The sequence below is a fragment of the Ovis aries genome, chromosome 22 (genome assembly GCF_016772045.2).
Source record: "Ovis aries strain OAR_USU_Benz2616 breed Rambouillet chromosome 22, ARS-UI_Ramb_v3.0, whole genome shotgun sequence".
NCBI lineage: Eukaryota > Metazoa > Chordata > Mammalia > Artiodactyla > Bovidae > Ovis > Ovis aries.
In genome coordinates, this window is record NC_056075.1 from 38,685,973 (window position 1) to 38,697,589 (window position 11,617).

Consider the following 11,617-nt stretch of genomic DNA (forward strand, 5'->3'; position numbering starts at 1 on the left):
AGGAAGTCCTCTCTGTGTTCCAGTACTTTAGCTGGAAGCTCCTCTGAAAATGAGATTTGGGCCTGGAGGTCCTGGAACCTCCTGGACTCCTGGAGGTGGGAGGCCATGTGGGGAAGCTGGACTCTTGCCCTGGCTCTCCCCATCCCTTCCTATCTGGGCAGTCTGTAGGCTGCCTTCAGGAATCTCTGACCGGTTGCCTTAAAGGTGACTTCATTCAGATAGGCTCAGGGCCCAGTGTCTTTCCTCCCATGGCCCTTTGTTTAGTCTGTCATCTAATAACCAAAAATCCCAGACTGTGCAGCCAGCCATTTCTAATCAGGGCTAGAGCCCTCCTTAAACCTACCAAAATATCTAGAATTTGGTGCGGGGGACAGTACTCATCAGAAAGCATGATGTGTTTTCCCAGTGCTGGGCTCTATGCCTTGCTAGTTCCAAAAAAAGAGATGGGAGGAGGTGGTTTTTCTCTGCCCAAATACATCTGGGAAATATTCCATGCTCTATACTCATTTAGGAAATCCATAATTCATATTAACAGAGTAAAGGCTCTGAAAATTCCTGCTGCAGAGAAAACTTTAATACTTGAATATTTTTCCAAACTGTTTAACCAGAAACTCTTTTTTCACAGAACACCTGTTAATATTAACTGCTTTTAGAACACACACAATTGCTAATTGCTAACACACACAAATGCTATCCTAGATGTTGGAAAAATATCTTACTTTGCTCCCTAAGTACATAAATGCTACATCTATTGGGATAACCATTGAGGTTTGTCATTATTACTATTTCTGGAATTACCACTTACTGATCTTGGAGGGAATTCCCTTTTGACTGAGAAAACTGTATAGTTTATTGCATTGCAGGGCCAAGAAGCATCTTTCTTGGAATATTCTATCACCTTCTTTCCTGATTTCTTCAGTGTGGTTTGGATACTATTATTTGCATCTCAACTATTTAGCCTATTTTAGCTGGAAGTGATTCCAAGTTCAGACTAGTTCATGCATCATTTATTCACCAGATATTTATTAAGACTCTACTGCATGCCAGCACTATGCTGGGCACTTTACACACAGTATTTCAAGTTCTCACAACGTTGAAGGGAACTATTAATATACCCATTTCACAGGTGTTAAACTGAGGCTAGCTAAAACTGAGCTACTCATCTAAGACCACAGAAGGATCAGAGCAGGAGCTGCATGGCTTGCCTGGTCTGGGAGCCTACACCCCCCTCCTTGTCCTGTGTCCCAGGGCTCTCAATCACCCGACCTGCAGCTTCCTTGGTGGCTCAGACAACAAAGAATCTGCCTGCAAAGCAGGAGACCTGACTTTGATCCCTGGGTCTGGAAGATCCCCTGGAGAAGGGAACGGCTACCCACTCCAGTATTCTTGCTTGGAGAATTCCATGGACAGAGGAGCCTGGAGGGCTACAGTCCATGCGGTTGCAGAGTCAAACACGATTTAGCAACTAACACACACACACTGCATTTTTGATGCTGCATGGGTCTCAATTTGGGGTCCCTGCGGCTGCTGCTGCTGCTGCTATGTCATTTCAGTCGTGTCTGACTCTGTGCAACCCCATGGACGGCAGCCCATTAGGCTCCACCGTCCCTGGGATTCTCCAGGCAAGAACACTGGAGTGAGTTGCCATTTCCTTCTCCAGTGCATGAAAGTGAAAAGTCAAAGTGAAGTCACTCAGTCGTGTCCGACTCTTAGCAACCCCATGGACTGCAGCCTACCAGGCTCCTCCGTCCATGGGATTTTCCAGGCAAGAGCACTGGAGTGGGTTGCCCTTGCCTTCTTGGAATCAAATATTTGGGACTCTGGAGATAAATCCTGTTAACCAGTAGTTCATGCACAGAATAAATGAGTGTGCATCAGGAAGAAGGTGTTAGGAAGGAGCTGGGAAAAGAGGAAGCAGATTCCAGCCACACAGAGGCCCTGTGAAGGCTCCACCTGAACTAAAGCAGGGCTTGGGCAGGTGAAGAACTGAGCAGGGCACTGGTACCTGGAGAGGGCAGACCTGGGAAAAGGCCAGCTGTCCCTCTGACAGGCCTATCGCAGACCACCAGGGCCAGATCTGATAGTTCAAGAGAAAGCAGAAACTCCACATTTGGTGAAATCACAGACTTCATCACTGGCAACTGTAGTGGGTTGACTAGCCTCCTCCAAAAATTCGTATCTACCTAGGAACTCAAAATGTGACCTTATCTTGAAATAGGGTCCCTGCAGAGGCAATTAAGGATGAAGATGAGATGGTGCTGAATTGGAGTGGCCCCCAAAGCCAGTGAGAGTGTCCTTGTAAGAGACATACTTTTTAGCGTTATCTAATCTGATTTAATACTCTGTCTTCGAAGATCAAAGATTAAATCTGATTTAATACTCTGTACTCAAAAATCAGTTGTGAATCCCTCTTCTCCAAGAAGGCTCCCCAGATGCCCTGGGGTAGAATCCATCTCTTCCTCCCACACATTCTCCTGGCACTTTGTTTCTGCCTCTGCTCTAGCACTTGGACCGTCTGCCGGTTCTCGAGCAACATCCGAGCTTGACTGGCTGAGACCCTCCTGGCCGAGACCCCTCTGGAGGACTGGCTGTCTTCTGGCTTTGGGTCCCCTGAGGTGCCTGAGCCAGGGCAGCAAACACTGAATTCTCACATGCTGAACTGTGTGTTGGGTTTTACTTCACTTCATCAACCTGAATCCAATCGTCTAACGAATGCACCTTCTGCCAATTACCAGATTTCTGTGAATGGTGTTGCATGGGTGGTGTGCGTGCTAAGTTGCTTCAGTCTGGTCCTATTCTTTGTGACCCTATGGACTGTAGGCCACCAGGCTCCTCTGTCCATGGGGTTTCTCCAGGCAAGAATACTGGAGTGGGTTGCCATGCCCTTCTTCAGGGGATCTTCCCGACCCAGGGATCAAACCCATGTCTCTTTGCGGCTCCTGCATCGGGGTAGGGAGCGGGGAGGTTACAACAGTGAAGTTGCCCAGAGCCAGGGCCACAGTTCATAGAACCCCACACTTTGAGCCCTGAATTAAGCATCACACCCCACAGATCAGCCTCAGGTCCTTCCTCTGGCCCAGCTCCAAAAAAATGAGGGACTAGATCCAGAAAGGACTGGGGGCAGCAAGCTCCCAGCCCTGGGAAGGAGGTCCTCTTTCCGTGGGAAAACCCCTAGAAGCATTACCCTGTGGGGTGGCTGTGCCAAGCGGTGTTTGGTTGTTTCCAGGTGGGTGACTTTTTTGCACTTGACTCTGCTTGGTGCCTCCGGCACATTAGAGCCACAATTATACCGTGACATAACAGGATTCGTCATGCACAGTCAATCCTAAAGGGAATCAACCCTGAATATTCATTGGAAGGACTGATGCTGAAGCTGAAGCTCCAATACTTTGGTCACCGGATGCAAAAAGCCGACTCATTGGAAAACTCCCTGATGCTGGGAAAGATTGACGGCAGGAGAATGGGGCAAGAGAGGATAAAATGGTTGGATGGCATCATCGGCTCAATGGACATGAGTCTGAGCGAACTCTGGGAGATGGTGAAGGACAGGAAAGCCTGGCGTGCTGCAGACCATGGGGTCACAAAGAGTCGGACACGACTGAGCGACTGAACAGTAACAGGCACACACATCCCATGCACAGGTTTCTCATTCACCTATTAAAGGAATCACAGGTCTGAGGCTGGCAGAGGAGGTCTGAGAATTACCTCTTCACCTCCTTGGAACCCCCAGGCACAGGAAGACAGATTTCATATAGGATACCCGGTTAAATTTGCATTTCAGATAAGCAATGAATAACTTCAGCATATTTCATGAAATATTTGGGGCATAATTACACTTTAAAAAGTATTCAAATTTGAAAGTGTTCACATTTAATTCAAATTTAATGCATCCTGCATTTCTGTTTGATAAATATGGCAAAGCTACTCAAGCAGGGTCTTAAAATGTTTAAGCCCAGAATCTCTGAACTGCTTCCAGAGAGGGTCTTTATAAATGAGGAGAGAAAGATCAGAAAAACCATACTGTGGAATCATTTCAGCTATGTAAGGCTGGCAAATGAATATCCAAATATATTGCACAAAAAAGCCTAATCAGGCACTTGATACAAATTATACAAAATATTTTTCAAGGGTATATTAGCTTGCATAAAGCCCATTAGCACACTTAAATTAATTCTGTACTTGGCATAATAATATATCCACTCTCCCTTACTTGTTCTTTCCAGGGGAAATATTCGACCACTTCCTCCAGTCACCTGCTAGAATGCCCCGGTATCCCAACTGCCTGACAGTTATTGACTTTTGATGAATGACATAGCTCTCTCTTCTAGGCTATCACTGCTTTGTTTTCAAACCTCACTTAATTGTTCGATGATTTCTGATGTGGGGTTTTTTTTTTTCCCTTTCCAGAGAAATAAATGCAAAGTGTTTATTCTCCAAAGGCCGTAAACAGAGCTTGTGGGTCTGGTTTCTATGACAACCACACTTGATACAGCAAACCTAGATTATCTCTAATGACAGACATGAAGTTTAAATTGCACATTCTGAACAAACAGTGCTCTGCTGACCTTTTATTGAAAAATGGAATACAGGGTGATTAGCATAATGTGTTATATAAAAAGGAAAAACGTTGTATTTGCAGGCATTATGCACCAGCGATTAGCTGCACTGCTAGTCTTTAACAAACTGCTTGCCAGGATGGAGAGCTTGGGAAATTAAGATTTGCCATCTATCATTTTCAAATTCAGTAAAGTCTGCAGAGGTAATTGCACTAAACAGTTTTCAAATAACACATGCTGCTGTTTCTCTTACTTATTCAATTGAGTGGTTTAGCAGGGGAGTAAGAATAGAGAAATTTTACGCATTGCACAAAAAAAATAATAATAATTGTTGGCTCCAATAGCTATTCTGAAACATTCTCTGCCTCTTAAGCCTTTAATGTAATTCCTGTAGGAAACCTGCGGTCTTGTGTTTCCTGGCAGCAACCGACTAGAAACTGCTCGTTAGCAGTGTGGTGCAGTGGGGGGGCCTGGGTTGGTTAACCAGAGACGGAGTCCAGGGGTGGCCTGCCCACTGGATATCTGGGACCAGGTTCTCTACCACCATCAGCTGCAAAAGGAAAGGCTAGAATGTTTGGGCGCTGGAGTAAGCCACCTGGTTCAAATCCTGGCTTGGCCTCTTACCTCCTTGGAAACTCGGGCAAGTCACCTGACCTCTCCAAGACTTGGTCCTTTTGCTGCACAACGGGAATGATATTCAGTGGCAATTGGGTTCTAGTCATAGGACCCACTTCATGGGATCATTACGAGGATTAAAGAAAGCAGCATGTAATAGGTTTGGGGCCAGTTCTCAGTGACCATCAGGCGCCTTCATTGCTCAGAGCTCAGGTTCTGCTTGTTTCTGCCGGAGTGTGTTCATAACAGGACTTCTCCAAATAGCACTTCGGGTTCTAATGGAACACTGTGGAATATGGGGACAGAATTCACTTCTTCCTTCAACCACACCAGCTGAGCATCAGCTATTCAGGGATACACCGCTTATTACGACACAAACAGAATCTGACCCCTATGCTCAGCTGTGTGACTTTGTGCCTGTCATTCAGCCTCAGAGAAGAAGTCATATTTATGTCACTTCATCCTCATAACGGCTTCCCAGGTGGCTCAGTGGTAAAGAATCCGCCTGCCAATGCAGGAGGCACAAAAGACATGGGTTCGATCCCTGGTTCGGGAAGATCCCCTGGAGAAGGAAATGGCAACCCACTCCAGTATTCTTGCCTGGACAATCCTTATGGACTGAGGAGCCTGGTGGCCTACACTTCATGGCGTCACAAAAGCGTCGGACACGACTGAGAACAATCCTGGGGGAAGGAGAGCATTCCCACCATCTCCATTTCACACGTGTGAAAACTGAGGCTCAGAGTGATGACAAGGTGGCCGGGTGTGGCGCACTGGAGCTTGTCACAGCACTTTAAGTGCTGTGACAATGCCTGCCCCCCATGCTCTCACCTGCCCCAAGTCTTAAGAGGAAGGTGTTATAATAGCCCAGTGTCCTCGACCATCCCTGCAGGCCCATCTGGGGGCCCTGTGACCACTGAGCCTGCATCCTACCAGCTCGAGGCCACCACCCTCAGGATCTCAGCCTCTTTGACCCTTGTTCCAGGTGTCCCTGGGGCTCCCATGGGCTCAGGCATGATCTCTGCTCACCTTACTCTACTCCAGACTCTTCAGTGCTGCCCACAAGCCCCTCCAGGGACACGTCCCACCCTGCCCTGGCACTGGTATTCAGACACCATCTCCCAGGGCAGGAAATCTTCCAGGTACCCGTGGTGTTACCCCAGCCCTGGCAGTATCCAGGCTCAAACGGCCCAGGGGCCCTCCTAACCAGGCCCTCATTGTCCCCTGGCCCCAAGCAGTACCACTTGAGCCCCACATCTTGCAAAGTTTCCCCAAGGCAGCCACTTCTGTTTCCTGCTTCACAAGACTCAGAGCCAGTCCTTTGGGCAAAGGTGAGGGAGGCAAAAGGGGTCCTCCCCATCACCCTAGTATCCCTCTCAGCCCCAGGCACCCAGCACCCAAATCTTGTTTCTCCTTCTTGGGCCAAGCAGAAAATAGCCCTCGTGCAAATATGTATTTTTAATTTCCTGCCTGCCTAACGACCTCAAATCCAAACAGCCCCTGAGCTGCAAAACACAATGGCTGCACTATTATTATCCCCATTTCTCAGAGGAGACACCAGGCTCCGGAGGCCAGGTGGCTTGCCCGAGGTCACCGCAAGCTAATGGAGGGTGCAGCCAAGGCCTGCATCTCACGGGGCTGACACCAAGCCCAAACCCAGTGTCTTCCCAGCCTGTCCCTGGATGCCAGGAGAAGCTAAAGTGCTCAAATTCCATACATGCACAGGAATCGGACAAACTTCCGAGTTTTCTGGGTCACCAACCATGCTTATTTTTATAGGCTCGGCCTCCTTTCAAAGCACAGGGTCTTACTTGCTCCAGCAATGGATTATCCCTCAGAACATAATTGCCAACAAGACCCAAATGACTGAATCTACAAAATGTTTCAATTCCAGAGAGCAGCCGCAGGTCATCAGAGATCCTGGCAGACCAGCTGTAACCAGCAGCTCGGACTAGAGTTGGTGTCCTTCCCCACTCTGTGAGCCCCACTCTCAGGCCACCAGGAGATCCCCCACCTCCTTCTTTGCAGTAGAGACATCCATCTCCTCCCAACAGGTGAGAGGCACCGCTGGCCTCCTAGGTAACTCACTTACTCCTGCTTCTGCAAGCAGACCCTCCTTACTGCCCTGGAGAAAACTCTCCTCATTGCAGAGAAAACACCCGGTTTCTCCAGGAAGCTGGGGCAGAGCCATACCTGGCATTGGCCCAAGTTTGCCAATTAGAATCCAGATGTACACAACTAGAGCCCCAAATCAGCCACCTCTGAAGCACAGCGGTCCTTTGACCCAGCAGACAGGATGGCCCTGAGATTCTGAAGCTGGAGAAGAAGCCATCACTGGCCTTTCTGGAGAGTGAAGGGGGCTGGGGTACACAGCACCAGCATCCACTCTGGCAGGTGTAAGAAGAGGCCTAGTCCCAGGGGGAAGAGAGAACCCAGGAGGACAGAGAGGGTGTCTGCCCCCCCCCATTTCCAAGATAAAGCTTGTCCAAAGCCTGGAACCCCAAACAGAGTGTGGAAAAGGGGGAAATACGAACTTTACGGCAGAGAGCCTGGCGGGCAGCACAGTGGAAAAGCACATTGGTACCCTGAGCCCTTAGGTACGATGCACCGTTAAGACTTCCCCTTTCTGGTCTTTGTTCCCAAATCCGTGAGCTTAGTGTCCTCAGGAGAAAATGTCAGGTACACCCATGCTGACGGATATTCTACGAAATACCTGATAGCTTCTCTCAAATTTGTCCAGGTAATGAAAGGTAGAGAAAGATGGCAAAATCAGTCACAGACTGGAGGAGACCCCTGATGACTATCAATAAAAACATGCAATGACCGAAAGCAAACTAGGATCCTGGATTGGATCCTAAAAAGGAAAAACAGACTCAGTGGGTAAAACTGGGGAAATCTGAATGAAGTCTGTAGTTTCATTAGTAACACTACGAAGAAATAGTAACACTATTTCTTAGGTTTGGTAAATGCACTGTGGGCACATAAGATGTTCACACAAGACTGAATGGGAACACACAGGAAAGTTGTATTATCTTTCCAAATCTTGGGTAAATCTAAAACCATTTCCAAATTAAAAGTTTTAAAAATAAACCCCCCTTGGGACTTCCCAGGTGGTCCAGTGGTCAAGAATCCGCCTTCTTTCAGAAATCAAGAAAAGCCATGAAATGGAAAAGAAACCCCTTGAGGATTTGCTTTACGAGAAGCAGGAATCACTGGTGAAACAAAATCAATGATCTTAAGAGTGAAAATGATGCTTTAAATGAAAAGTTGAAATCAGAAAAACAGAAAAGAATGTCAGGAGAGAAAGCAAATTATAAAAACCCCTCAGATCATGTATCTGGAGCAAGACTTAGAAAGCCTGAAAGCTGTGTTGGAGATCAAGAATGAGAGGCTGTGCCAACGAGACGTCCAAGTGAATGAAGATGGAGAAACTTGTGGACGATAACACAGCACTGGTGGACAAACTGAAGCAATTCCGGCAGGAGCATGGAGAATTAACAGCTCGGATGGACAAGCACATGGCAACTTCCAGGCAACTTTCCACGGAGCAGGCGGTCCTGCAGGAGTCGCTGGAGGAGTGCAAGGGCAGCAAGAGCCTCTCCCTGGAGAATGAGGAGCTGCTCTGGAAGCTCCAAAACGGGACCCTGTGCAGCCCCAAGAGGTCCCCCACGTCCCCCGCCATCCCCTTCCAGTCACCTTGGAACTCGGGCTCCTTCCCCAGCCCCAGCGTGTCTCATTCAGATGACCTTCCTGGGAGCCAGAGGCAGACTGACGGAGTCTCTGCAGGACTGACCCCGCCCGCAACTGCACACCGCCTGCCCTAGAAGTGGGCAGTCACGGCCCCAACCAGCTCCTTCTACGTGAGACCGGACTCCAGAGGAAGGCTTCTGACCCGGTCCAAAGATGCTATGGGAATGGATCTATACGGACTCTGTTGCTCAAAGCACTTACAGAACCGGAAAACTTTGATCATTGCCTTTTTCACCTATGGGTAAAGGGGAAAACTCTCAGGGCCAGTTAAGATAAAGATTTATATAACCTTTGTAACCTTATATAACCTTTGTAATTTATATAACCTTCACCACAGGGTTAAAAAAAAAAAAAAAGAATCCACCTTCCAATGCAGGGCATGCAGACTCAATCTCTGGTCAGGGATCCAAGCTCCTACACGCCACAGAGCAACTAAGCCAGCGTGCACACCTAGAGAGTCCTGGGCTCTGCAAGAAAGTCACCGAAATTGTCCCTTTTCCTGCTGCTTTCCTGTCCTGGCTGTTCTGTTCTTTGTCCCTCGCCAACCCAACCTACCTGTCCTCATCTGTTGATTCCACTTTCCTGTCCCTTCTTCCATAGAGAATGGAGCCCATCTTTGCAGGGAGAGACAAGGCCTCCCATCTTAGGAGGCTGAGCTCACTCCCCAGGCTGGCCGGTCAGTTACACCCTCCACCTGGCTTCGAGGATTGGTTCAGACTTTGGTCTTTCACAGGACCTTAATGAGTGAGAGTTGGGGCTGGGACATTCCCTAAAATTACTGGAGAGGAAGACTCTTTCCAATGGGGTTGTTAAGCTAGCAGAGTATAAACCTGGGGCTAGAGAACAGCCCCTCTTCCAGAATGAAACCAACCACAAGTGAAGCAGGTGAGCCATGGAGAGAGAACAGCTGCTTTGGCTTGAGCCCCTGGGCTCAGCCAGGTCTCAGGCTACGGCCATCATCAGATTAGTACCATCATCAGAGTTTTTCAGCTCTGTAAGTCAATATTGTGGGCTTCCCTGGTTGGCTCACTTGGTAAAGAACCCGCCTGCAATACAGGAGACCTGAGTTCGATCCCTGGGTCAGGAAGATCCCCTGGAGAAGGGAATGGCTACCCACTCCAGTATTCTTGCCTAGAGAATACCATGGACAGAGGAGCCTGGTTTGGGTTAAACTAGTTAGAATGGAGTTTCTGTTGCTCACAACCTCCAATGCTAAGCCTACCCGGGGGGCAAACTCTGCAAGCCTCTCCTCCCTTCCCCAGAGGCTCACACTCCCCTCCCCCATACCCTGGGACCAACTGTGCCTGAAGCCGGAGGGATGAGATGGTTCCACCAGCCCTCTGGGGTGCTGACCTAACACTGGAGTTTGGGTTGCCCCAGCAGCAGCCTCTGAGATGAGGATGTGAGTGCCAGGAGCTGATCTGGGAGGTGGTCCCTGGAAGCTCAGGTAGGGGAGTGAGGGAAAGAAAGAGGGAAAGGTGTGTTCCCAAGATCATCGCCATGGGCAGCTGGAGTTGAGTCCTGGTGAGGACCTCTGGGGAGGGTGCAGACCACTGCTCAGAGTTGCCCATCTAAGGACCAAACAAGCTGGGGGTTTGTACACAAAATCTCACCCATCCTGCATTGAGGTCTGCTCCTGAAGACATTAGTTAACTAATTACCATTTCTGGACTGCCCCACGCACAGGGCAAGCGCATGCCCGTACAAAGTAGGAGATGCTTCCAGGAAGAATCCATTGGCATCCTCGGAAGGCGAGTGCTGCAGTGGGGTGGGGTGGGGAGGCGGGGGTGTGTGCAGGACACAGCAGTGGATGCTGCCTCCACGGCCAGCATCAAGGAAACTGGGCTCCTGGGCTCCTGCTGTTGTCCAGCCTCTGAGGAATCCCTCTGTCCTGTCTCCTCAAGTCCCAGGCCATGTGCCTCTGCCTTCTCATCAACACCCCAGACCGCCACGCCTCTGGGACCACACCCTGTGGACAAGAGCATGCTGCGCCCACACAGGCTTCTCTGTCCCAGGAGCGCGGGCCTCGCTGCAGCTGGAAGCTCTGATTCCGGGGTGGCTCCTCCAGGGTGACAGTGGAGCACCTGACATTGTTCAGCTCTCTGACACCACAACCTCTTATCCTCAGTCGAACCCTTCTGACCTCAACTCCTTTCCCTTCTTCCACAGGCTCCTCCCTCATCAAAGCACCTCATCCCCACACTTCTGCAGTTCCCAAAACCATACCTCCTCCATGACAGCTTCTCAGCCTTGTCCTCCCTGGAGAAAATTCAACAGGAGCGAGTGGAAATTCAGCGGGAAAGGATGGCTTAACAGATGGTGCTAGCCCAAGTGGGTATCTTTCTGGATGAAAATAATGTTGTATCCCTACCTCAGACTCTTAAGTTCTGTTGGCAAAAGTAAGTTCCAGCTGGAATAAATGTTTACATGCAAAAAAGTAAAACAAGAAAAATGATTTAATTTAGGAGAGGAGAAAATATAAAGTCCGTATTGGCGAATCTTTTTTCATAGAGATAGGAAATTCAAAGCAAACAAAAGAAAATAAAGACATCTTGGCAAAAGCATATTGAATTCTTGAATTGCAAAATATATAATAAATTAAGGAAACAAACTGTGGAGTGGGAAAATATTTACATTTGAGAGAGAAAGTGTTAGTAGCTGTCCTAGATAAAGAGCTCTCACAAACTGGGGCCTCC

At 48.6% G+C, this 11,617-nt stretch overlaps 1 protein-coding gene across 1 annotated transcript; it reads left to right on the forward strand.

The window, feature by feature from the left end:
- Positions 1-8,314: 8,314 nt before the first annotated feature.
- On the forward strand, positions 8,315-9,255 carry LOC101121902 (microtubule-associated tumor suppressor 1 homolog). The gene has a single exon (XM_060404593.1). The coding sequence runs from the start codon at positions 8,588-8,590 to the stop codon at positions 8,993-8,995; it is 408 nt and encodes a 135-aa protein (XP_060260576.1). The 5' UTR covers positions 8,315-8,587; the 3' UTR covers positions 8,996-9,255.
- Positions 9,256-11,617: the final 2,362 nt, after the last annotated feature.